General features: G+C 44.3%; 1 protein-coding gene across 22 annotated transcripts in view; it reads left to right on the top strand.

Annotated features, from left to right (window-relative positions):
- DOCK9 (dedicator of cytokinesis 9) overlaps positions 1-26,633 on the top strand; it is a 282,181-nt gene that overhangs the window by 90,406 nt on the left and 165,142 nt on the right. For 4 of the 22 annotated variants that reach the window (XM_040267392.1, XM_040267391.1, XM_040267380.1 and 1 more), the window contains exon 1: positions 18,960-19,085. The exons of 16 other annotated variants lie outside the window; for them this stretch is intronic. In XM_040267392.1, coding sequence (XP_040123326.1) covers positions 18,960-19,085 — 126 coding nt within the window. Of the gene's footprint in view, positions 1-17,613; positions 19,086-26,633 lie in introns of those variants that run through there. 2 more of the 22 variants (XM_040267375.1, XM_040267395.1) reach the window with 2 other exon arrangements.

Below are 26,633 nucleotides of genomic sequence, written 5' to 3'. Positions count from 1 at the left end.
CTCCTCCTGCCTTCAATCTTTCCCAACATCAGGGTCTTTTCAAATGAGTCAGTTCTTCACATCAGGTGGCCAAAATATTGGAGTTTCAGCTTCAACATCAGTTCTTCCAGTGAACACCCAGGACTGATCTCCTTTAGGGTGGACTGGTTGGATCTCCTTGCAGTTCAAGGGACTCTCAAGAGTCTTCTCCAACACCACAGTTCAAAAGCATCAATTCTTCGGTGCTCAGCTTTCTTTATAGTCCAACTCTCACATCCATACATGACTACTGGAAAAACCAGAGCCTTGAGTACATGGACCTTTGTTGACAAAGTAGTGTCTCTGCTTTTTAATATGCTGTCTAGGTTGGTCATAACTTTTCTTCCAAGGAGTAAGCGTCTTTTAATTTCATGGCTGCAGTCACCATCTGCAGTGATTTTGGAACACAAAAAAAACAAAGTCAGCCACTGTTTCCCCATCTATTTGCCATGAAGTGATGGGGCCATATGCCATGATCTTAGTTTTCTGAGTGTTGAGCTTTAAGACAACTTTTTCATTCTCCTCTTTCACTTTCATCAAGAGGCTCTTTAGTTCTTCACTTTCTGCCATAAGGGTGGTGTCATCTGCATTTTCTGCTTAAAACCCCTTAATGGCTTCCCATGTAGCTCAGGCTAAGACACACAGTCTTTAATGCACCTATCAGCCCGATCTGTACTCTGCTCAGCCCACCAGGCTGAGCCTGTGCTGCTCTCCCCCAGACCACTGCACCAAAGCTGAGTGGGCCATCTTTCAGTTCTCCAAACCCGCAAGCTCTTTTGTGTCTCAGCATCTTGGCACGTGCTGTGCTATCCCCTCTCCCCAGCTCGCTCAGCCATTCTTTATTCAGCTGCACTCTTCCTCTGGCCACAGCTCAAGAGTGTCTCCCTCAGAGGGGCTTATTTGAGCCCAGACTGGCTGAGCATCTTCTGTATTTCTTTCAGCACACTTATCACAGCTGCATGTAAACCCGCAGTTGTGTGGCTCTTTACTTACTGGGTGATTCCATAGGGACCTCTGCACGAGTTTATAGAGACCTTGGACTGCCAGCACGTCTCACTGTTCTCCTTCCTCCCAGCCTGCTTTCCATTGCACATGGTGAACCACAGTGATGTTATCACTTCAAATGGTGCCCTGGCATTAGCTTTACATTAAGGAATGCTATTAGTGGAATGTCCACAAGCAAAGCCCTTTCTGAGAAAAGATGTCTCTGTCATGGTGGGACTCTGGGTCCTCTGTGGCCCCATGACCTGTACATTGACCTGGCAGAGAGACTTCTAACAGCATGATTCAGACCTTGGAGATTTTTTTTTTCCCTGCGTGTACATTTATTTGGAACACCTGGGTCATTTATACAATTTCCTGCTTGTGAAATGGTAATAACCATATATCCCTAACTTTTAAAAAGATTTTCACTTGTCTACAGTTTAAACTGAATGCAAACATGAAACTTAATGTTTAATATTGTTTGGTTTGTAGAATGTACTATTCTAAAACATAATGATCAAATATTTTAAATACAAAATATTAGTTTAAGGCCTGGGTTTTTGATAAGCATGTTTCTAATTTTTTTCCTGGAAGCCATACAAAAGAATGGAAAGAAAAGAAAAACTACCACTTTATATTAGGAGCACAATTGGGAGGAAAGAACAAAGATAATGAATTAATTGACCTTGATTAGGGACGTGATTATTTATAACATGTATATATGGAGTGGAATGCTCACTCACTCAGTTGTGTTCAGCTGTTTGCGACTACCAGGCTCTTCTGTCCATGGGATTCTCAAGGCAAGAATACTCGAGAAGGTAGCCATTTCCTTCTCCAGGGCATCTTCCCAACTGGGGAACTGAACCCATGTCTCTTTCATTGGCAGGTGGATTCCTTACCACTGAGCCACCTGGGAAGCTCCACTCACAAATATGATTTTAAATGACATGATTCTATGTGATTATGGGATGAATGCACTGAGCTCTCTGTGCCTGCGTCCCTTGTGGCAGAAGGCCTTTTCCTCCTCTTCTTCCCCATCTCCCCCTGCTCCTCCTCACCCTCCACCATGTATTATTAATCTAATTCTAACTGCACTGCGAGAAAACACTTCATAAACTGTTTTTTAACAAACTATTTTAAATCATTCCCCCCCCCACACACACACCCAGATGATAACAAAGAGGCCTTTAGATCTTTAGATCACAAAGAGACCATTTCTATTTGAGCAAAGAATATGTTTCGCTGAAACAAAACTCTTCCTCCTTGTACTGTTAGAAAGAAAAACGCTTACTAAAATATTTTCCCCAGCGTTTGTTTGGGTACGGCACAAATAGCATGCCTGTTTCGGCATCTTGCACCTAGATGTCTGTTTTCACCATTTAATTTTTTAAAAAGTCGTGTTGCCTGTATGAATAAACATCTGTGGTAGGAATGGGAATTTGTTATAGTCATAAACTAGGCTGTGATTCATAGAATCCTGTTAACAGTGATATTAGAGGTTATCTATCTCAGTGCCACACTTTGTAGCTACACAGAGGGCACCGATGGTTGAGTGAGTTGGGGACTGTCACTGTGTGTGTATTTGTGTGTCCTGAATGGTGGGAAGGAGGGGCACTCAGCACTCTACCACTGCAAGGGATTCCTGGTGAAGTTGTGTCCTCATAGTCCCTGCCCTCCCTAATCTAGCCCAAGCCCATCTGTCTTCCATCATGGTATTTGTCAGTTCTGGTGGCTTCTCTCCCAGACACTTAGCCATTTGTGTCTCACCAGGTTGAGTAGCACCTATTAAAATAATAGAAACTCTTTGAATGTGAATTATGTATCTTTTCATGGGAACAAATTTTTAAAATTTCCACATGTAATCTCTCAAGGTTTCTATAAAGTACATTGAAGGCAAATGTTACCCTGCTTATAGCACACACACAGCAATTACATGGCAGTTAAATTGTTTCTCAGGTCACATAACAAGATTATAATAAAGGGGTGGTTGATCCAGAAATTACGATTTTGGAGTCTCATACCTGTCCATAATGGATAAATCACCATACTCGACCCCAGTCGTTTCCCCAACAATTTTGTAGGTAATTGAAGTGTTAGAAGAAAAGAGTAATTATTTGTATTACTACATATGCTGTGAAAGGAAAAACTGTTGCTGTAAAGTTCTCATTGAGGCGGCAAATTCACTCCTGACTGCTGAATGCAAGTGTCTGCTTTTCTTTTTCTCCCCCTTACTCCTTTCCTACGCCCCGTGATGCTTCTTCCCAAAAGGTCTTGCGGCACCCGAAACACACCGTGCTCTTCCAACCCTCCAAACCTTTCTGAACAGTGGTTTCTTTTCCCTTGAGTTCCTTTTGTTCTGGTCACAAAATCTTGCTCCTTCTTTAAAGACGTTGGCTTTCAAGATATGTTGTGTGGGTCAGCAGCATCATCCCTCTTGGGAGCGCGTCAGAGCTGCAGAGTCTCATCGGCCCTCCAGGTGCCTGCACTGGACAATTTGGGGGCAGGGGGAGAGAGACAGCAGCTCAGCGGAGGGTCTTGGGGGAGACCCTATGCCCTTAGAGGGCCAGCATGCACAGACAGACCTCCCTCCCTAGCTGGATCGTCCTTGAGAGGATTGGAAGAGGGCCCAGCAGTCTGTGCTCTAACAAGCTCTCTGAGTAGTTCTGACGTGATGGAGTTTGAGAATCGCCACAATCAGACACTTTTCACATGGCACCTCGTCCCAGAGACTTGTCCTGAGAATTCTGAGCAAGCAGTCATCTCTCACGTTGAGATACTTTTTCTTAGTGTGTTACTTAGTCAGGGAAGGCTAGCTGCGGTAACCAGATGGCGGTAGCTTAACAACGAGTTTATTTCTCACTTGCGACAGGATCCCATTGGGTATGCCTCATGTGGTCTTCCATGTGATGATTCAGAGCCTAGTTCCCTTATATCCAGGGCTTCTCCCTTGCACATGGCCTCCTCAGAGCTCTCTGTGTGGTCTGTGCTTTCAGTAGCCCTTCAAGGAGAGAGCGAGCGAGTGAGCAAGTGAGCTGGGACCGTTGTACACCATGCTTTATAACTGCAATGGCACCCCACTCCAGTACTCTTGCCTGGAGAATCCCATGGATGGAGGAGCCTGGTGGGCTACAGTCCATGGGGTCGCTAAGAGTTGGACACGACTGAGTGACTTCACTTTCCACTTTCATGCATTGGAGAAGGAAATGGCAACCCACTCCAGTGTTCTTGCCTGGAGAATCCCAGGGACGGGGGAGCCTGGTGGGCTGCTGTCTGTGGGGTGGACACGACTGAAGCGACTCAGCAGCAGCAGCAGGCTCTGCTACCTCGTTTTTCTGATATTCCTCAGCCAGAACCCAGTCACATAGTTTTCAGCCTGACTGCCAGACAAATTGGAAGGGTGGTCTTTCTTTCTACCCCAGGAAGAAGACACAGGATTGGGGAGCATCTGGTCACCAGTCACAATACGGTGCCAGCCATAGATGTCATTGTACATTTGCTAGTAACTGCATTTAAAAAAGTAAAAGGAAACAAATGAAATTAATTTTAATAATATATTTAATCTAGTATATACCAGTATTATTCAGCATGTCAGCAATAAAAATTATGAATAAGATATTTTGTATTCTTTGTTTTTTCATCCAAAGCCTTTGAAATTTATGCTGAGAATTTATTTCCATTTGACTAACCAAATGTCAAATGCTCAATAGCCCGGTGTGACTAGTGGCTCTGCTATTCCAGTGGACAGCACATTTCTAGCCAGTCCCTGCCACACTTGGTATATAAGTTCCTCATTTGAATCCTTCCATCTTTCCTCTCCCACTGGACTGTGTGTGTTCCTTACATCTCAGTCCTTGCACAGTGCTCTGCGGTTAAGAAATGCTTGTGAGTGATTGAGCAGGCAGGAGGTTTAATGCATGAATCAACTGAGTCTTGAATGGACTAATGAGTAAATGTGGGAGAGCATTCCTCTTGGCTCTTGGAACTACTCTCATGAAAGTTCCTGAGAAGTTCTCTTTTGTGACAAGTGCTGGTTTGCACAGAGTCTGACAAGATTAGTGTCACAGCAGAAGAGTAAAGTAAGCCTTGTTAGCTGGGGTGCTAGAATGTAGTACTTAATTGCAGGAACCTTGAACTGAGAGAACCTGATCGTCAGATGGCTTGATGTCCTCACTTTGATAAGCACGTGTCCCTGAGACAAGTAGAGACTTGGAGCTGGCATCTTAGCTCCAGGGAGCTGGGTCTGCTGACACTTTTGGTTGATTTAACTCTACCGCAGTAAATCTGAAGCCCTGTGTTTCCCCCCGAATTAATGAACACATATTTTGGAACATGCTGCCATTATTTCAGACCGAGATGCTAGGAAAATTGTTAACATCGTCTCAGTTTAAAAATGCTGCTAAACAGAACCTCCTTAAGATTTTTTGTTTGTTTGTTTGACCACCTTTTCTTTAAGTCTCCAATCGGGAACTAGGAACGCTCATATAAGTTTTATCAGTCTAGTGTACACATCTGAGATCCTACTGAGGAGGAAGACAGACAGGGGTACATTAGACAGCAGTATTGGATTAGGCTTTTTTTTTTTTTTCCATTACTGCCCTAACTGCAGTGTGGAGGATGCATATGGAGGATGTCACTTTGGCATCTTATTCCTCTGCAGCAGGAAGAAAGGAAATCCTTAGACATGCATGTTGCCTTTCTCTAAACAGATTGCTTCATTGCTTTTAGTTAGCCGCCATCGTGGTCACAAATTTGAACTTGATTGAGCGCTTGTAACTCAGCTGGCAAATAAGGTATTAAGGAACTCTAGGCAACAAAACCCTAGGGGCTTGGTTTTGTCCTATATTCTCTTCAGGGAGGTATCCTGCTGAGCCCCATTTCAGTGTGTGAACATACCATTAAAACAACTGGAGAGATGCTTGGGGCTCTTGCTACTCTGGAGGGCCTTTCTTATTGGCTTGGAGTTGAAAGGCATTTTATTTTGGCAGGGGTCGGGGAAGATGGGGCAAGGAAGGTGGATGAAGGGTGATTCTGGTGGAAGAGCCCACCCACAAAGTTGTATTTTTTCCCCCCAAAATCCAGGTAAATAGAAATGATCAATGGAAACCTGCTGTGGCATTTCAGTAAGACTAAGGTGTGTGTCGTGGGGAAGGAGACAGTAGCCTACTCCAGTGTTCTTGCTGGGAAAACACTGTGGGCAGGGGGCCTGGTGGGCCACGGTCCGTGGGGGCAGAGAGTCAGGCATGACTCAGCACCTGAGCCCGAGCGCGGAAGCGTGTGTCCGTCCCCTGGAGGGCAAAGTAAGTTGTGGCCTCATCCCTGTCCTCTGCTTTCAGCTGCACACAGTCATCTGTGTCATGCCTGTGAGATGCTAATATAGCTGGGAAGGAACCCATCCATGTTTCCTTGTATTGGATCTGGGCTGAAACATTGTGGGTGTTCTTCCTCTCTTTTGTGTTACTAAGATCAGTGACTCTCAGGTGAAAGCCTACAGCGTTAAGTATCGCCTGGAGGACTTCCCCAGGTCTCAGCTCAGGCTGCAATTCAGCAGTTCTGGGTGGAGTCCTGGATCTGTATAACACAGAGGTGAGCAGGCATCTGGCAGGTTAAGATCAGGAGGTGGTGGGGAACATTCCAGGTTGACAGACAGTGTTTCTGGAGGCATGGAGGTGAGGCGTGAGGAGGCAATACGGCCAGTGTTCCTGTTCATAAGATTTGGGGCGAGGTTGGTGTGGAGGGCGGGGGAGAGCACAGTGGGCCTGCGTGCTGCATATGCCGGCAGGGTGTAGGTGAAGGGTGGTCGTGGTTCAGCCTGGGGAGAGACCATCCTGCCCTGGGAGCTGGCTCTCCAAGGTGTACTGTCTGCTGCTTCTTCGCTCCTTGGGGGGATTAACATGGGCAGAAAGTCTTTGCCCTCACTTTCCCATCTTTCCTCACTCTGTTCCATACTTTGAACTATTAGGTTTCACCTATGTGTGAACAATAAAATAAGAGAAAAAAGATTTGAGTAGAGTGAGATTCTGGCCCACACTGCCCCTGTAGGGGCTTTCTAGGGGGCACTAGTGGTCAAGAACCTGTGTGCCAATGCTGGAGACACAAGAGATTGTGGTTTGATCCCTGGGTCAGGAAGATCCCCTGGAGAAGGAACTGGCAACCCACTCCAGTACTCTTGCCTGGGAAATCCCATGGACAGAGGAGCCTGGTGGGCTACAATCCATGGGGTCACACAGAGTTGGACATGACTAAACTGACTTAGCACGGCATGGCCCCTGGTTCACTTCGTCTTCGAAGGAAGAAGAACTCACGTTGAGCTTGATTTCAAATCTTTCAAGTTGTGGATGATATCTGAAGATCTGGTCACTTGTAGACCAGTTTTAAAAGTAGGTGTTGATTTTATCTTTATGGTCAAGGCAAGTAAAAATGACCTCTTGTTAATCTGTTTAAAAGTTGTTTTACCACGTAGGACCTCTGTGACCTTGGACTGACCCCCTAAGTTCTGTGCCTCGGTTTCCTCGCCTGTAAAGTAAGGGTTGGTGGAGGAATGTACTGCTTATTGCACTGCTAGGCACCGAGTAAAGCCATGCTGAGCAGAGCTGTACTGGAGCCTGAAGCAAAAAGGAAAAAAAGTCAGAAGTACTGATCTTATCTTTATTTCAAGTTGTGATTTGTTTATCATGGCTTTTTTGGAGGATATGAACTGTGATTTCATTTGAGTGTTTCATTAAATTTTACTTGATTACTGAGTTTTTAGTGCTGTCTTAAATTCTGTCCCTCAACTGAGTGCTCCACTTAACTCATCCCAGTCATGACCATGGAGGAAGTATTTATTCATGCATTAGCTACTTGTTAGACATTATTTTAAAAGTTTCCCAAATAGGAATAAATGGCTTTAGAAATTTAAATAATGTTTAGTTTAAAATAATTCATGCTTATTAAAGGAAGTCTAAAAAGTATAGATAAGTAGAAAGAAGGGAAGATGAAAGGCTTTGTTCCATATTTCAGACACAACTCTGTCAACATTGAACTTCAGTTTTCATTTCTTGTTATCTTACATCCTAATATTTTCAGGCCTCAGAAAACTCTGCAGTATTTTCTGTGGCTCCCTTAAGGAGATATGTGTGTTTGAAAGGGAGGTCAAATTCATTTGAAATAAAACTTAAAATATTCTGATCTACTTAATTATTAGGTTTAATGTTAATTTTGAAGCAGGGCTCCAAAGCATAGTAGCTATGTGAACTTAAGGTAAGTTATTTAGTTTATAAGAACCCCGGTTTCTCTAAAGAAAAATACCTCTTTATAGTGTTATTATTGTAAGGGTTGAATTGAACTGAATTAAACAAGTATGTATGCTGAACGCCTAGCACACAGGAGGACTTGGGAATGTTTTCCTTGCCCCTCTCCTCCAGACCCCAAGGCCATTCATTCTCTTTCCTTCCCACTTCTCTTCTGTATTGAAATTCCTGTGTGACAGTCACCTAAACAAATAAATAATCATTGACTTCTAGATATAGGTCTTGGCAGAGCATAAACTGAAGCGTGTGCCTGGAGAGTTCCCAAACGCTTCATGGAACATTGGAAGCCTCATATATATTGTAGGGACTGAATCAACGGTGGGACTTTAAGACCTGGCCCCTCTTTGTGGAAAGGCCAGTGGGACAGTCATAGCTACTTTTCAGAGCCTGATTAAACACCCCCACCGCCACCCCCCTTCACCCTCTCTCTTCTAGCCGTGTTTTTCCTGGAAGAGTGTTTTGCCTCGTGTGGGAGGGGAAAGCCGAAGCCCATTGTCTTGCGTGTGTCACACTCTAGGAATGTGACAAGTAGCACTGGCCTGTTCTGCAGCTTCAGTGAAGGACCAGAGGTGGCTGCAGCTCCGTTCCACCTCCACCACCACCTTTGGTCTCCAGGCTATGTGATGTGTGCATGTCGAGTCAGTAGTGGGGAGAAAGGAAGCCCCAAAAGGCTACCTTCCCTGACATGTGCCCTCCTCACCTACCATGTTTTTATCTCCACCTCCAGTTACTTTTATCTGTAGCTTATCTATGAAAGATTTCATTGAGTTGAGTTATGTATTTTTACAAGTACTCGGGGGGAAACTTTGATTTGTCAGGATGTGTGGTTGTCCGGGAATAAGGTTTGAGCCCCTGAAACTGCTGGCTTTGTTTTCTCTTCCTTGTCAGTCTCTTTTAACTTCACAAAGGAAATCAGTCACAATGAGGGCTCGTTTAGGCAGCAGGATGAGAAAGGATACATCATCTTCGCCGCTGATGAGTTTATCTTATGGAAAGGACGTACTCTGCTGCTACTGCCAAAGAGGGGACTTCCCAGTCATTGTCAGGGGACCGGCATGACTGTCAACGATCATTATCTCGTCCAGGGGCTCAGTCGTATCTGACTCTTTTGTGACCCCCACAGACTATAGCCCGCCAGGCTCCTTTGTCCATGGGATTCTTCAGGCAAGAATTCTGGAGTGGGTTGCCATTTCCTTCTCCAAGGGATCCTTCCGACCCAGGGATCGAACCTGCGCTTCCTGCTTGGCAGGAGGATTCTTTACCACTGAGCCACATTGTCTTTTTAATGCAAGCTGAATTTGGCCAGATCTGCTGGACCACTTTGTGGCATTTCCTCACGGTGGGTTTGCCCCTTGAAGCCTGGGCATGTTTCTGTTTTTGCAGAAGTCGGTATGCCGTGTTGGATGGACCATTCTCTCTCCTTCCCCCAGGTTAGGGAGCTGATGGCCATGGACTGTGACACCTGGAGGGTAATCAGAGCCCTGTGACCTCTCCAGCTTGTCACTTCTCTGTCATGGACACATCAGGATAGTCCCCAGCTTTCTACCTTCTAAACACTCATGGGACTGGCTTTGAGTAAATTAGCATACACAGGTATTTTTATGAAACCTATAACCTCAGAGGGTGGCTCTTTGCGTTTTTCACCATGTTCTTTTGAAAGTGGATGGGGGAGAAGTGAAAGAATGGACGTTCGTCTTCCATTTATAGCTGAATAAGGCATTTGAAGGGAAAACTTTAGTGCTTAGGGCCTTAAAAGAAGGTTTTGATTATCTTTTCTCACCAAGCACACATTCTCTGGCCCTTCACCTCAACGTTTGTCACGTGGTGAGGAAAGTTAAAAAATTCTACTTTGTGTGAACTCCCTTGGTGCTGGAGTTTGTGATAAATCAAGCCAAGGTGAGACAGTTTCACTGTTTATTCTATACGCAAACATGTGTGGATTATCTACTGTGCACACAGCACACAGCCGTTCCCCGCCACCACCCCGGTGCTCAGAGCTGACGAGGGCAGATGACACACCGGGCTAGGTCCAGTCCAGATGGAGGCCACAGCGGGGCCCGCTGTGGTAACTCAGGCCGGGGGTTTCATTTCCTGAGAAAAATCCCAAGCTCGTTATGTTTCCCTTGGCTTTGTAAGTTTCCATCTCTGAAACAAATCCTTAACACCGCTGGCTGAATGATCATCATTGTGACCAAAACAAATAGTTCACAGAAAAACTCTTGGTGTCCAGAGTATAAGAGCTCTATATCCAGCCCGAGGGGATCCTGATCCTTCAGTGAATTCATCTGATAAATGTGTTCTGAGCACGTACCCTGACTTAGGACCTGGGAATAGAGCAGTACACCAAATAGACTGTCTTCCCAGAGCTGCTGCTTTTTCTAAAGTGGAGTTGGACAGACACTAAACAAATAAGGAAAACAAGAGTATAGAACGCCAGATGGTGACAGAGGCTGTGCAAGAGTGTAGGCAGGGAAGGGGGATGTCGCGGGTGGGGGTGGGCTATCTTCACGAGAAGCTTCTAGATCATTGGCGGCGGCTGGCAGCATTCTGCGACAATAGTGGGACACGTCCGTTGTCCCCCTGGGTCTTGGGAGTGAGTGATGTCTAGCTCGGGTCGGAATGGTGATCCCTGTCTTCCAGGTGAGGGAAGTGGGCCCCCAGAGTGGTGAAGTCACTGTCCTACATTCACAGAGCCGGTCCCGGAGAGTACCCTAAGCCTCCCCCGTCTAGAAATGGGAGGACTCCACGCGTCTTACTTCCCTCATCTGAAAACGGAGCCTTCTCTAGGGCCCCTCCCGCTGCCCCAGCACCGTGGGCTCACCCCAGACGTGGAGAGAGGGCAGTAGGCCTCCTCGCCCGCTTCTTCACCGCAGGACGTCCTTGTCCTTTGCCAGACTCTCAGCTCTGCCTCTGTTGGAAATGAGGCTCTGACACGTTTAGATGTAGATCCACCTTTTGGTCTGTATATTTCTCTTCCGCGTGTTCTAGGGCAATATGATTCTGAAATGTGTAACATTGCATTGGAGTGGTTTGTTGTTCAGTTGCTAAGTCGTGTCCGACTCTTTGCAACCTCACAGACTGCAGCACGCCAGGCTTCCCTGTCCTTCACTGTCTCCTGGAGCTTGCTCAAACTCATGTCCATTGAGTTGGTGATGCCGTTCAACTATCTCCTTCTCTGTTGCCCCCATCTCCTCCTGCCTTCGCTAGAAGCTGCTCAGTGAAGGCCTCATCTGATGACCTATTGGCTTACTTGGAGGTCAGTCGGGGCTTCCCTGGTGGCTTGATCTTGATCATTCAGCCAGATCCAGAGGATCTTCCCAACCCAGGGATCGAATCCAGGTCTCCCTCAATGTTCTGGAGAAGGGAATGGCAACCCACTTCAGTATCCTTGCCTGGATAATCCCCATGGAGAAAGGAGCCTGGCGGGCCACAGTCCATGGACTCGCAAAGAGTTGGACATGACTGAGCGACTAAGTGCACATAGGACATCAATCAGCAAATGAGTAAGATTGCAGGTGTTGACACCACTGATTGCCATCTAATGTCTCTTGATTTAACCATTTAAATTGCTTTACTGGCTACTTCAGTCCAATTTAAACCTGCTCAAGAGCTTTGTGTCTTAAAACTTTGGTTGACTATCTGGCTCATCTCTCTGGACCTCAGTTTCCTTATTCTGTGAGTGGAGGATCTTCCCCTGGTCCCTTGTCTAGGAACTAGATAAACTCTAGGGGCTTCTCGGTAGAAATTACAGGAACACACAATTTCGAATGTAGGTTTAGAAGGGTTCATGGACGACCATTTTCCTCCATATCCAGGCTTAGGATAGATTCCAGGCTAATAAACACTAGGCTAGATGATAATGTGCATCTCATTTTTTGTGATTATCTGATTAAATCTCTAATGACAAAAATCATCATTGAGGTCAGCATCTAACTTCGTGAAAAGTGAAGTGAAAGTGTTAGCCTCTCCGTCATGTCTGACTCTTTGCGACTCCATGGTCTGTCCAGGGAATTCTCCAGGCAAGAATACTGGAGCGGGTTGCCGTTCCCTTCTCCAGGGATCGAACCCAGGTCTTCTGCATTGCAGGTAGATCCTTTGCCGTCTGAGCTAACAGGGAAGCCCTATCAGCCTTCTATCAGAATGTATTTCTTTGATATTAACTCTTCTACGAGGCCCCGAGGGTGTGGTTTAGGAGCCCTCCCTCCTCTCCGCTCCCACTTCCACCTGCCTTTCTGTCACCATGCCCCTCCTCTGTTGTAGCTGGCTGTTCAGCAGCCCGTTCCTGCACCCGTCGCCTCTGGTCCTATCCTGACCTCTGCTCTCCCGCTTCTATGCACCGTGTTTTTGTTTCCTCAGGGGCAGATCGTATTCCCAACACCGTTTCTTTTCTTTGGCCAGCAAGCTGGCCGGTAACAATACACTGTGGAAATCTTTAGTCATTTGTTTCTTTTTGTAAGTTTTCTTAATAATTTTTTCTTACTGTTTCACTTTTTCCCATAAAGGAGAAATGGAGTGATTACTTCAGAGTACATATTTAGTATGTATTTAAGTCTCCGCTCCAAAGTATGTGTATACGTATATTTTTTATTGTTGTTGTTCAGTCGCCAAGTCATGTCTGACTTCATTGCGACCCCATGCATGGCAGCACTCCAGGCTTTTCCTGTCCCCCACCATCTCCCAGAGTTTGCCCAAGTTCATGTCCACAAACATGAACATGTTGGTGATGCCATCCAACCATCGCATCCTCTGTTGCCCGCTTCTCCTTCTGCCAACCATCTCATCCTCTGTCACCCTCTCCTCCTGCCTTCAATCTTTCCCAGCAGCAGGGTCTTTTCCAATGAGTCAGCTCTTCGCATCAAGTGGCCAAAGTATTGGAGCTTTAGCTTCAGCATCAGTCCTTCCAGTGAATATGAAGGATTCATTTCCTTTAGGATTGACTGGTATAAACACGTTTTATATATTTAAATATACTTTACAAGTATACACACACACATATACACACAACATACATATATACACATGTATACACACAACATACACACATACACACATATACACATAAATATACACACATATACACACAGCACATATACACACGTATATATAACCGTACACACACACATATACATACACACAATTTATATATATACACACAGATAAATACACATACACAGATATACACACACACAGAGATATACACATACACATATATATGCACACACACATATATACACATACATACATATATATATATATGTTGCCTTTATAGTTAATTGTTATTTTGTAAATATCTTCCTGATTGGCCAAGAGCCCCTAATGTTAATAGAGTAAAAAAAATTCTGTTGAGATAATTGATATTTATTCCTTGTACAGTCATTCTTTATGTAGCTGCTAGCTACAGCAAAATGCAGTCTCAAATTTTATATAATTCATTGCTAAAAACAAGTTTATTTACACTTCTTAAAGGTTCAGTTATACTGTTTCCAAGGATACCTTGGTCTTAAAAAAAAAATCTGGCAAGTTTTGCAGAATAACATTTTCTTAGCTGGGAGAAAAGAACACTTTAATTATTAGTAAATGATCCATTGGGGTTTAGCATATGAACAGTTGAATGCTCCTGCCCTAATTTGGGCCACATGAAAATATTTGCATATTTTTACATCCACCACATTTATGCTTCAGGGCTAAAGATAATCAGTGACATAAAACTGACACAAGCATTCGGTTCAACCAATACGTTTTGAATGCTTGCAGAACCTCAGACCCTGGGGACTCAGCTCCTGTCCCAATAAATTTACAGGCTCACTGGAGAGTGGAGCACATACCCCCTTAGTAAAAGGTAGACTGTGACAAGCTCCGAGATGGCAGTAAATGAAAGAGATGCCCAGAAGGTGCCAGAAGAGGAGCTAATGCAGCCTGGCCAGGAGGAGCCAGGGCTTTTCCTAGGAAAGTGGCATTTAAACTGGGTCTTGAAGGTCGCATAGGTGTCCTGTGGGTGAGAGGGTCCTTTATTCAATTTCCTGCTTTTCAGAACTTGATGGAACTTCATTGTGTGGTGGGTGGGGGATGACAGGGTCTTTGGAGTCTAAAGTTAGACTTCCTTATAGTAAATAATTACCCTTGGAAAATTCCTTAAATTTCCTATACAGTTTTCATGTTTTTTTTTTTTTTTGTACCCAACCTATATAATAATTTGTATGTCTATTAAAATCTGAGAGCTGAAATCCATATATGGAAGCATCTATTTCATCTTATCTCTGGAATGTTTCTACTTTGCCATGGGTTTTCCTCCATTCGCATTCTGTTTTAACAGTAAAACTCTGTACCCTTAATGCATGCTTTTTTGAGGGGAGGGGGAATTGTCAGTATATAGATGATATTTACCTATTTCCATTTTAAAAATTTATTCTTTAAATGGAGGAAAATTACTTTGCAGTGTGTTGGCTTCTGCTGTGCAGCAACACAAATCAGCCATAATTATACATATATCACCTCCTTTATTGCATGTTAATAGATGTATGTGTCATTATAAGAGTTAAACTGGTTAATATGTGAAAGAACTTGAGGTTGCTAGTGTCTGAAGGTTGGTAAATATTTGTGGATTTGAATCCAGAGGTCCAGCATATACCTTCCCTTTGAAATATTGTAAAGGAAAACTTGACCACATACTTCCTGTCCTTCTATGATGGCATTTCCTCTTGTGGCTGCTCTGACCAGATGTCGTTCTCTTGTCCTCAGACACCGATTTCATGAAGCCCTTAGAGAAACCACATCCTACTTGTTGGTTTAGGTTTAGACGTTCAGTGCTGTACCGTGTGACCCCTTGACAGGCAGACTTACTGATACTGCTGCTGCTGCTGCTAAGTCGCATCAGTCGTGTCTGACTCTGTGCGACCCCATAGACGGCAGCCCACCAGGCTCCCCCGTCCCTGGGATTCTCCAGGCAAGAACACTGGAGTGGGTTACCATTTCCTTCTCCATTACTGATACTAGTGTGTGTTACTGATACTAGTGTGTGTTAAATGAGCAGAATCAAGCAAGGGCCTCTTACGTTGCCTGAGAAGTTAGGTAGCAGGAAACGCTGGGTGAATTTCGCTGCTGCATTTCCTGTGAACATGTTGGGCGCCTTATCTAGACACTGATCAGTTCTCTTCTATGTAAATTTCTCTGAGAGAAACTGGAAAAAAATGTACTTGCTTCGTAGCTTGGTATGTTTTTCCTTTTGAGAATGTGAATTATGGAACTGATTACGTGTGCCTTTGTATCTTGACTACCTAGAAGCTTAGAACCAATTCATAGTTTCTTCCTTGATTACAAAAGAAATATAAAATTCACACCTGAAGTTGTGAAAAGTAGAAAAATTTCAAGAAGATGCCTGGATCATGGCAGAACACAAGGGGATCAAGACAACGATTGGAAGACAATTGTCATAATCAAGCAGCAAAGAGGGAAGGGCAGTGGGTTTTCAATTGCTGAAGCACTTTGTAATGTGCTGTAGCAACGCTGCTGGCAGAATTGTCATTTTTGACCACACAGCTGAAGTATTGAATTTAAGACTAAGGTTAATTTCTTCAGATTGGGACAGCAACGGCAACAATAATAGTTACCATTAAATGAGTACCTGCTATGTAACAGGCTCTGTGCTGTGCTGTTTTTACACTTTTGCCTCTTCGCTGAAATTATCTCAGTTGGATTAAACCCAGATGTTGCCTTTATCTTTAATTGCTGGTCAGTAGCTTTTACCTATTTGTGCTCTCTTGAATGAACGACTTCACTTTCACTTTTCACTTTCATGCATTGGAGAAGGAAATGACAACCCACTCCAGTATTCTTGCCTGGAGAATCCCAAGGATGGAGGAGCCTGGTAGGTTGCCGTCTACGGGGTCGCACAGAGTCGGACACCATTGAAGCAACCTAGCAGCAGCAGCAGCAGTTGGCATAGTTGCAATAGACAACTGATTCTGCATAGCATCATGCTGACGAGTATGTCCGTTGCATCTGTAATGCTCTATGTGACCTTCTGCACATAAAACAACCACTCTAGCCATCAGTTTCCTCATCTGTAAAATGGGAATAATCATGTTTTCTGCTTCACAAGGTTGCTAAAGGACTTCCCCAGTTGGCTCAGTGGTAAAGAATCTGCCTACTAAGCAGGAGATTCTGGTTCAATTCCTGGGGTCTGGAAGATTCCCTGGAGAGGGAAATGACAACCCACTCCAGTATTCTTGCCTGGAGAATTCCATGGAGAGAGGAGCCTGGTGGGCTGTAGTCCATGGGGGTGGCAAAGTGTTGGATACAACTTAGCGACTAAAGAACAACAGCAACAACAAGGATTGTTATAATGATTAAATAAATCACCTGTGCAGATTTTGGGACACAGTGAGCACTTAACAGTCTTCATAAAGTAAATAACCTTTTAAGTTCCTTTTCATTGTTTACAGAATGTCAGGGTATTTTGACCCATTAAATAGGATAGCATTTCTCTCCTTAAAGTCTAGACCTTCTGGTGGCCTAATGATGATGGGAATTTGAGGAAGAATTGAGCTTTTTCGAACTCTTTGAGACATTTCAAAAAGGTTTTCAGTTTTTGGTTATGATGTGCTTTGAGCTTGCCTGGTGGCTCAAATGGTAATGAATCTGCCTGCAATGCAGGAGACCCAGGTTCGATCTCTGGGTAGGGAAGATCCCCTGGAGAAGGGAATGGCAACCCACTGCCAGTGTTCTTGCCTGGAGAATTCCATGGACAGAGAAGCATGGTGGGCTACAGTCCCTGGGGTTAGAAAGAGTCAGACACAACTGAGTGACTTTCACGTCACACTTAACCATGTGCTTTACCAAGTTCAGCTTGTCTGTTTAGTGCTTATGGCTTGCCTCCTCTAATTTAGAGAACATCTGTAAGTTTTGATTTAACCATTATTTCAAATCTATATTTATGTAACTGAGGCTGTTTGTTTTTTTTTTTCCTATCCTCTTGTAACCTTACAAAGAGAGATTTTAAAAATTCACAGATTGTATTTATTTTGGAACACAGATATGGTGAGTTTGTATTACCCTAAAAGATTACCCAAGATAGAGAAATTGAGTAGTTTAAAAAAAATTATTATAGAGACTACTTTTTTTTTTTTTTTTTAATGGATTCATAGAACCTTTGTGACTCATTACCCAATGCTATCCACACTGAGAAAGATTCCTGAAATTTGGGTGGCAGAGACTGGGGCGACCTCTGCAGGCCCTGGTGAGAGGATGAACGTGCGGACATAGGGTGCCATCTGGGCTCCCCTGCTGCCCCCTGGGGACCCTGCCAGCCTTAGTCACTTGGCTGGGGACAAGGAGACTTGTGCCTGTATCTTATACAGCAGCTTCTGTATTTTCCTGGGTATAGGTACCTGTATACCTCATGGCATCTACTGTTGTTAGTGATACCTTGTTCCATCCATTGTTTACATGTTACTACTACTACTGCTATTATTTACTGTTACTAAATTCTCCCCAGCCTCAATGAAATAAGCAGAATAACTAATTGGGAGAAGCTCTAGAGCATTCCAGAAAGTACAGGTAAATACTTGATCCCATCTTATGCTCATTTTCGCATGTAGTTTATTAATAAATCTGTTAACGCTTTTGGTTTTTCCTGAGATGATTTTAAAACGATCTAAAAATTACTCCACTATTAATGCGAGGAAATGATGAAAATAGCAGGCCTTTGGGGAAACGCATTAAGTGCTGTCACCACTGAACCATGGGATGGTGACCTAGCTACTTTCCTTGCTTCTGTGTAAATCCCTGTTAACTGTATGACTCTGTCCTTCAAGATGTCTATTCATTTTGCCTTCTCAGCTTGTTCTGACACTCCTGGAAGGTGGAGACCCTCTCCTCTGCCTTAGCTTTTCACCGCGATCCTCTCGGTACCTAGTACCAGACTCATTACCAGGTGGTACCCATACAACCGTTGACGGATCTAAGGTGATATGCTGTTTAATAAAAGCATTTACTGTGATACATGGAATCTCTTGAAACTGTGTGATGACCCCGCCTTTTGTCTACTATAAAAGAGTAGATAAATTGTTTGCCGTGCCAGGGGCTGTCATGCAGCGAGAAAGTCTCCCCTTCTGCCTGCCTGTGTGGGGTGCTGGCTACAGGAATCCCTCCTGGTTGCCCCTCCCTGCTTTGATCATCAGCCAAGCATTTGGTGTTTAGCTATAACATGAAGGAGAGCCTCGTGAAACTGTAAGAATCTGAGAACAGCCCGATGACCTGGCTTCTCTTCAGCTCCCGATGTGGAGTAATTACGAAGGAGTCTCACAGTTCCTGTTTTGCTTTTCCACACCGCACTGTTTTGATTGGGGTCGATGCGGCCGCGTGGAGCAGGCGCGATGAGGCTGGTCTTCACGGGAGAGGCAGTGCACTGTGCATTGTACAGTTCGGGGTTTGTTTTCCTCTGGCCGGACGAGTGGGAACCTCCCATTTTCCGAGCAGTAGTAACACCCCTGGAGGCTGGCCCTCCCACCCTGGCGGGCTCTGCAGACCCAGCCAGCGGGGCTGACCACTTGTGCCTGGGAAGGCAGCTTCCTTTCCGTCCTCTGCCCCCTGGCATGCGTGTGCCTCGCACGACCAAGGACTCGCAGCTGTCTCAGTTGCAGACTCTGTGACTTGCGTTCTCGCCCGAGGATGCAGGCTGATAAATGCAGGACAAGTAGCCGAAGTGTCAAAAAGGAGTTGGTGATCGAGTCCCCGCTGCGGTGCAAGGATGCAGCCCAGGGCGAGGTGGAAGCAGAGAGCCCGGGGCCCGTGCTGGTAAGAGGGGCCGGTCCCGGGGCTTCTGTTGTCTCCTCCACGCAGCGCTTTCATCGCCTGCGCATGCTTCGTGCCTTCTGGCCCTTCGGTTTGATTCTAAACTTGCCTGTCTCCAGCGAGCTCTCTTCTCTGTCTCCTTTAGATTTGACTTGGGTTCCACTTGGATTCTTCTTTGGGAGGAAAGATAGGTTGACGTCTTGTGGGTGAACGTGGTTTCCAAGAGGCTTCTTTGTATATACAACAACTACATATTGTTCAAAATTGTCTCACCTCTCTGCACTGTTGCCACGTGTAAACCTGGGAGGCACACTATAATTGCCTTTTATAGGATTGAAAAAGATGCCCTTTGCAGAATTAAAACTTGTTCACATTATGTGTTTGTGAAAATTAGGATGGTAATGTGGGGGTTTGGTTTAAGGAACCTAGCTGCTGAACTTATTGTCCTCACCCCTTTTAAGAAGATTGCCTTGAATTGAACAAAGTAAGAAATAACCTGTGCTTAGAAACCAGTTGCTAGAAAAGTTTCTATTCTTAACATTAGCTAAACTTAGAGCAGTCTGGATAAATTCAAGAGCCTCGGTGGACTTTGTAAAGGCAGAATGTGAAAAATGGTTTTGTTGTTAGCATCAATGAGTAGGTTGTGCTTCTCTCTCGGAATTTCTTCAGTACAATAAAGGCACATAACTTTTAAAGCAAACTGCAGAAAGCCATCAACATGCACATCGGAGGGGACAATTAAGCCTTTCAAATGATCTGTTAAAGGGATTGTTACACTCATACTTAGCAATTTTACATAGTGATTTTTTTTAAACATCAAGGTTCATTTGCTGTTATAAAGTGTTGGGTTAATTAACTTATTTTTCAATTAATGTTTTTAAGAATCTAAACCTAAACTTCTCTATAATGGATTTGACTTGAATTAAATCACCTTTGATCTGTGAGACAGCCATATATGGTACTGCTTTCAAAATTATGTTGCTAATCCAGAACTGAGAAAGTAAAGTGTAAGGGGCTTTTTGGATGTAGGTTTTCATCTGAGAGATTTTGGCCCCCCTACTCCCAACATTGTTTAAAGATGTTTTTCGTTATCTTGGATTCCTTTCTGCTAGCACAATAGTTCATTTATCCATTGAGAAGCATGAGCTGCTTACATGCGGTAATAGATTAAACTGGTTAAAGCTCCCAGCTGATGTCGTTTGTGATTTCTTGGAGGAAGTTGTGTGGTTTGGGTTCCCTTGTGAATATTCTTAAAAATCTTTTGTCAGTGATTCTCCAGATGTGTAGAAATATTTGTCCAGAAGATTAAATACACTGTAGAAAGATGCGCTGTGATTTTTTTTTTTTTTGAATTACCCTAGTGACTTCTAAAAAATTTGTTTCTCTTTCTTGTGCTCAAAAAAAAGAGAGAAATTCAGCCGCTCATGTCCCAGTTATTTGTCTAGGTCGAATCTCACCCTGGGCAGTTCCAGGGGGAGTTTGTTTTCCTCTGTAATGGATGAGGCTGGGCCGGCTGCAGCTGCACCTCGGGGGGTGGTGCTCGTGGGGGACCCAGAAGCTCCTGGGAGTGTGGGAAGCTCTGGGTTGTCCACCTGCGGAGAGGTGTGAGGGGGATGGGAGGCAGCAGTGATACGAGAAGGAACCAGTTCTTGTCTGATAGTGTTTCTCTCTTGCATTGTGGTGAACAAGATAGAAAGAGCTACCACAGATAAGAGAAGCAAGGATACATAAGCAGAGCTTCTGCCCTAGGCAGATCTCCTTACCTGTGATTCTCGCTGCCCTTGACAAATGAGCATTCAACACACTGCTAGGAGTGCAGCTTTTCTCCAAGACAAGTTTTTTAAGAGTTACACAGCGCAACCTCGAGATCTGTGTGTTTTGGCACCATTCATTATTATTATGTTAGTAGCTCACTTGCTTGTTGAGAATCCCCAAGTCTGTAATGTTTAAATGTAAGTAACTTACTTTATTCAAGAGGTAGAATCTTGAAATCAAGTTTCACCAGTTTTAGTTATGTACGCAATCAGTCCTTGGGGAAAATATGACATAGTTTAGAAAGCCAAAAAATAATTAATGCATATAATTAGAAATAGGGATAGTATAAAATAGGGAAATGTAAGGTGTCCTTACCTTAGATTTCCAAAAGTACCCACAGTTAATTACTTGGTAAATAACTTTCTCCAATGCATGTGAAAATATAACTTATTGTATGTCTTTGGAAAATGTATGCTACTGTAAACTTCTGCATTAATTTCCTCCCAGAACATATCAAGAACATCTTTCTTTGTCACCGTGTATAGATATATGCCATTATTTTTAATAGTTGTGCCATAATTTGATTCAGTTTGTTTCCAATTTTTGCCACTAGTACAGTGTGCAATCTTTGAGAAATGACTCTGTGGCCAGTGAGTGACTAACAGTGAATGTACTGGTAAATGTATCTGAAAGCACTTATGCTAGTGATAAGAAGCCCTTTTCCTGTAAAACTTCTATCAGAAGTTAATGCCTCTTTCGCCTCTGCCAGGGCAACAGTGAAGTCTCCCTTAGCTGTGGCTGCTTGTTCCGTGCTGGGTAGAGTCAGTGTTTCTATTATAAGAGAAGTATGTGTTCAGAAGCTGTAAGGTTCAACTTACAGGCATCTACGCAGGTGGGTCTTGTCCCTTCATTGTGACAGTAAGCTGGGGAGGAAGTACATGGTGAAATTTCCCCATTCCTCTCCAGGCTCACTGCCAACCCCATGGAAAAATGACTCTGTGGGCTTTGAGTGACTAACAGGGGAACAATCAGGATACTCTTGATGTCTACACGTTAGTTACCCCACTGACATTTTAATACCTATTTTTGCTCCCCAAACTCTAATGCAATTCCTGGAAATAATTTATTTTAATTGTTACGGCTTAACAATTTAAAGGAAAAGGGTGTGGCTTCAGAGACTCAGGACTGGCTGGGGCCTACGTCCTGGTGTTGCCCTTGCATTGCTCACTTTCAAGAGGCAAGTGAGGACCGCAGCTCAGGTCTTACTTGGGGAATTCTGAAGGTTGAAAGATATGAAGATGGAGAGAGCTGCATTTTCACAGATTAAGTATACTTGTTAGGTATTTTTAAAGCAGTATCCTTTTTGAAACATCTGTTTCATTTTTGATATTTTTCTTTTTAAAGAAATACTTATAATTTATTTGTGCGTGTGTTTATTGGCTGTGCGGCATGTGGAATCTTAGTTCCCAGACCAGGGGTTGAACCTCTGTCCTCTGCAGTGGAAGTACAGAGTCCTAACCACTGGAGAGCCAGGGAATCCCCAGTTTTTGATATTTTTCTGGGATCTTCAAGTGTTCAACACTGAATCTGAGTTCTTATTTTACTATTTTAAAGAACAAGTGATTAGCTAAATGACCATATGAAAAGGCAGCATGTGTACCCATGTAGAAAGAAATAGGAGACTGGGCTTCTTATTAAGTCACTGTATTACCTGGGGAAGCCTTTTCTCCCATAAGTGCTATTTACTCTAGAACTAGCAGAAGCGAATTAAGATATAAACCCTGAAGAATAAGCTTATGGGTAATGTTCATGTTGTTGTCAATATCCTCTAAGACTTTAGCATATTGTGATTGAGTTAATTAATTTATATTTGTAAAGCCCTCTGCCCTCCATGTTTTTCAACATCGTTATAGACATCTTTAGAAATAATTAATTAATGATATTACATTGATATTATTTGGTAGGTAGTTTTTTTTTTTTTTTTTAATACTGAGTGGTGAAGGAAGGAAATTCCTGCAAGCTCTGTGTAATGACATATTCCCAGGTGACCAAAAAAAAAAAACCAGGACATTTTCCTTATTCAGAGCTACCAGCCTTCACTATGCTCCTCGGTTTCCCCTTCACTGTGTCTTTGTTCATTCAGCCACTTTTTTAAGAACTGAGATTTGCAAACGTACTGGGTAGTGCACTGGGGATACAGAGGTGAGTGAGACACACTTCTGTCCAAGCAGTATGGCGTGGGTAATGAGGGGCTTCTTTCCTCAGAAATGCTGTTCCCCTGGTATGTCTTTGAGCTCAGCAAGTGTCGGTCTCACTCATCCTTTTCCACTCAGGCAGACAGTGCTTAAATCATCTTCATCATCAGCTCCAGCAAAGATGCGTTCTATGTTTTTAGCACCTAACGCAGGCGTAGCCCTGCTTTACTGAGGGCATAGGGACCCTGATCGTTTGTGTGAACAGTCTGTGTGAATGAGGCCCCTCTCTGGCACATGTACTTTGGGAGGCAGTTGCTGGGAGGCATCTTTGGCAAGTGGATGCTTCTCTCACCCTAGTGAAGTGGCTTCCACAGTTCATGTCACTGTGTCCTTACAGCCCCAGGCCTCTCCCACCTTCCAGGAGGCTTGCTCGTTTCTTTTCTCATGTGTGTCAGTAACATGGAGGCAGAGTGGCTAGTCACTGTTTTTTATAACAAGGTACTGGCAGTTGCACTGTGGGTTTTTTTTTTTTTAATGTAAAAACAAAAATATAAAATATTTATATAGTATCTTCCTTTGTGCCAGAAACTGTTTTAAACCTATTAAATATGTTATGTCAATTCATCCTCCAAGAGGCAGTTACTATTATTATTAGTCTTTTTTTACAGATGAGGAGGCTGAGCCCGGAGAGGTAACCTACAAAAAATTGTGCTTTTAGGAAGTGACAGAGCCAGCTTTAAGGTGCCAGTCAGGTTTTCCAGAACCCATACCTGAACATATATGTATGATTCATTACCAAAACCCAATGTATTCCTTATGCTTGAAGTTGGGATTATAAAGAAAAAAGAGAAGTTCAAAACTCCCTGCCCTTAAGAAATTTAAAGCTAGTGAGAGAAAGGCCAGTTTCTAAGTGGCAAAACAGCAGCAGATGAACAGCACAGACAGACGAAGAGGAGGGTGGTCATGGCTAAAGGAGGTGGAAACGTGAACGGGATGGAGTTGGGGGTCACATCACTCTTCTTTTGGGTCACGTTTTATCATCCTCCCAGAAGATTATACAGGAGCATAGATAGATTGGTAGAATATCTGAGAATCTGGAGATATCTTATTTTCCTCCCTAGATTTCTTTCTTTTTTTTTTTAATTGACTTACAGCACAATCCAGGATAACCCTGAAATGTTTATTTCCTAATCAGTGAAAGAGGCACCACGGTCCCCATGGTGTTTATAGGAGGCTGCCATTTGCTCAGTGTTCCCTAGCCTTTGACAGGTGGTGGCCAAACACGAGACAGCAGAGCTGTTAGTGGCTGATGAGTGATGTGGCTGGTCCCAAGAAGACCATTTGGAGACCAGCTTCAGATCTGGTCAGGGATCTGCCTTTCAATCTCTGCAGGTGACCAGCCTTCCCTCCCTCCCATACCAGCCCTACCCTGGCTTCAGCACTTTTCTCATCTGTAAAATGAGAAAGTGAAAGGGAAAGCTGCTCAGTCGTGTCTGACTCTTTGCGACCCCATGGACTATATAGTCCATGGAATTCTCCAGGCCAGAATACTGGAGTGGGTAGCCTTTCCCTTCTCCAGGGGACTTCCCAACCCAGGGATCGAACCCAGGGCACTCACATTGTGGGTGGATTCTTTACCAGCTGAGCCACAAGGGGAACCCAATGAGAAGAAAAATGAAAGAAGAAGAAGAAGAAGAAGTAAAATGAGAAGTGTGCAGTAAATAACCTCAAAGTTTCCATCTGGCAATAAAAGCCTATGTTTCAGGGTCATTCACTTTGGCCCACAGTATGCTGTGATGGGGTCACATTAGGACCTGGGGGTTTGTTTTAGGTTCTGAGCTCAGTTTATCCAGAATTGTCTGGGTTTTGAGTTGGTGGAGCTATAAAACAGGAGATACTAGATTTCGACCCAATGTAATGAATAAGACAAGTGCAGTGGGTTGGCAAACCTGGAAATAAATAGAAGTGGTATATCTGTAAGTCACTCAGTTGTGTCTGACTCTTTGCAACCCCATGGACTGTAGCCCGCCAGGCTCCTCTGTGCATGGGATTCTAGACAGACAAGAATACTGGAGTGGGTTGCCATGCCTTCCTCCAGGGGACCTTCCTGACCCAGGGATTAAACCCAGTCCCACATGGCAGGCAGATTCTTTACCATCTGAGCCACCAGGGAAGCAAATAGAAGTGGTAGCAGGGAATAAGGTACAGGAAAGGCAAGAAGATCTGGCTTGAGCCTACAGATGAGATGACTGAGTATAATTTTAGAAGAAAGAAGACTTGGAAATTATAGTTTACCCTCAACTTTCCAGAAGTTGGAAATATCCCTGTAATGTGATACAGCCTGTCCTAAGTTTCTCTTCGAGTGTTGTTTGAGGCTTGAGAAGTTTTTAGCGCTCACCTTCCAGACAAGCGGACGTGCCACTTCCCAGCAGGGCTCGGGGAGGAGCCAGTCTGGAGCTCTGTTTCGGGGTCTCCTTGCTGTGGAGCGTCGGTGCCACTACTAAGGCAGAAGTGGGGGTGCCAAGGGCCTGCCCTTGCTGTCAGAAGTCCCGGGCCCTATGTCTTCTAAACACTTGATTTTTCTAAGCCGAGATTGTTTCTGCCGGATGGAGAGAGTCACGATGGCTTTCCTCCAGCCCCTTGTCTCTGAAAGGCTGTCTGGGCTGCCCTGGTCAACTTAACCACGTTCACTCTCTCCCTACTTTGAGCCATGCCCTATTATGCCACCAGGCCAGTTTCCCCACAGTGCAGATAACGGCTGCTCGTTTCCTGCTTAAACCCCTTTGCTAACTTGTCTTTGCAGAGAAGGCAAAGCACGCCTTACTTGAGTCTCAGAGGCTGGGGCTGCAGTTGCTCGCAGGTCTTTCTTGTCTGCTGCCCTTCCCAAAATGCGTCCTGACCCCGGCCCTCTAGTCTTTGCCCAGGGTCCTTGCACACACGGGCACAGCGCTGCTTCTTGCCTGGCAAGGCTTCACTGCCCAACCACTTTCTTTCATCTTTCAAGTCCCGGTCACATACCAGCTCCTCGAAAAAGCCTGTACTCTCTCCCCACATCTTCCTGAAGACTGTGCTCCGTGGCTCACCATGAGTCATTATTCTAGCGTGTTAGGTCATCATGCTTCTCTGCTGTGTTGTGCTGAGGTTTGTACAGTCTCCCTCTCTTGTGAGGGGCGGGGTATATACCCCATAGGAACCTGTATTTGTTTTTTTTTTTATATTCCATCTCTGACCTAATATCAAAGCTCCCCCCCCCACCATTTTCTTTCCTTTTGGCATGGCCCTTGTCAACTTTGCAGGATGCAAGGGACGGGTTCCCGAAAGGGCTTTTAGGGGAGACTGGACCTGAGGATCTTTCTCCCTCTTCTTTCTTCCCTCTTTCACCTCCATCGGTTTTGCCATCAATATTCAAACATGCTGAAATGCCAGAACAAGTAAAAGGGGGTGCTCTAGAGGAGCCTGCTTGACTAAATGCAATGTGTTCCCCCAAACTCTCCTGTGCTTCTGTTATTTTTGATCTAAAGTAAAATGTTGGCTTACATTTTGCGACTTAAGGACACAACTGCAAACACAGGTGACCAGGACCCAAGCCTGTCTCTCTCTC

The sequence above is a fragment of the Oryx dammah genome, unplaced genomic scaffold (genome assembly GCF_014754425.2).
Source record: "Oryx dammah isolate SB20612 unplaced genomic scaffold, SCBI_Odam_1.1 HiC_scaffold_24, whole genome shotgun sequence".
Lineage (NCBI taxonomy): Eukaryota > Metazoa > Chordata > Mammalia > Artiodactyla > Bovidae > Oryx > Oryx dammah.
Note: the sequence above shows the minus strand (reverse complement) of the source record. Positions and strands in the feature narration are given on the sequence as shown.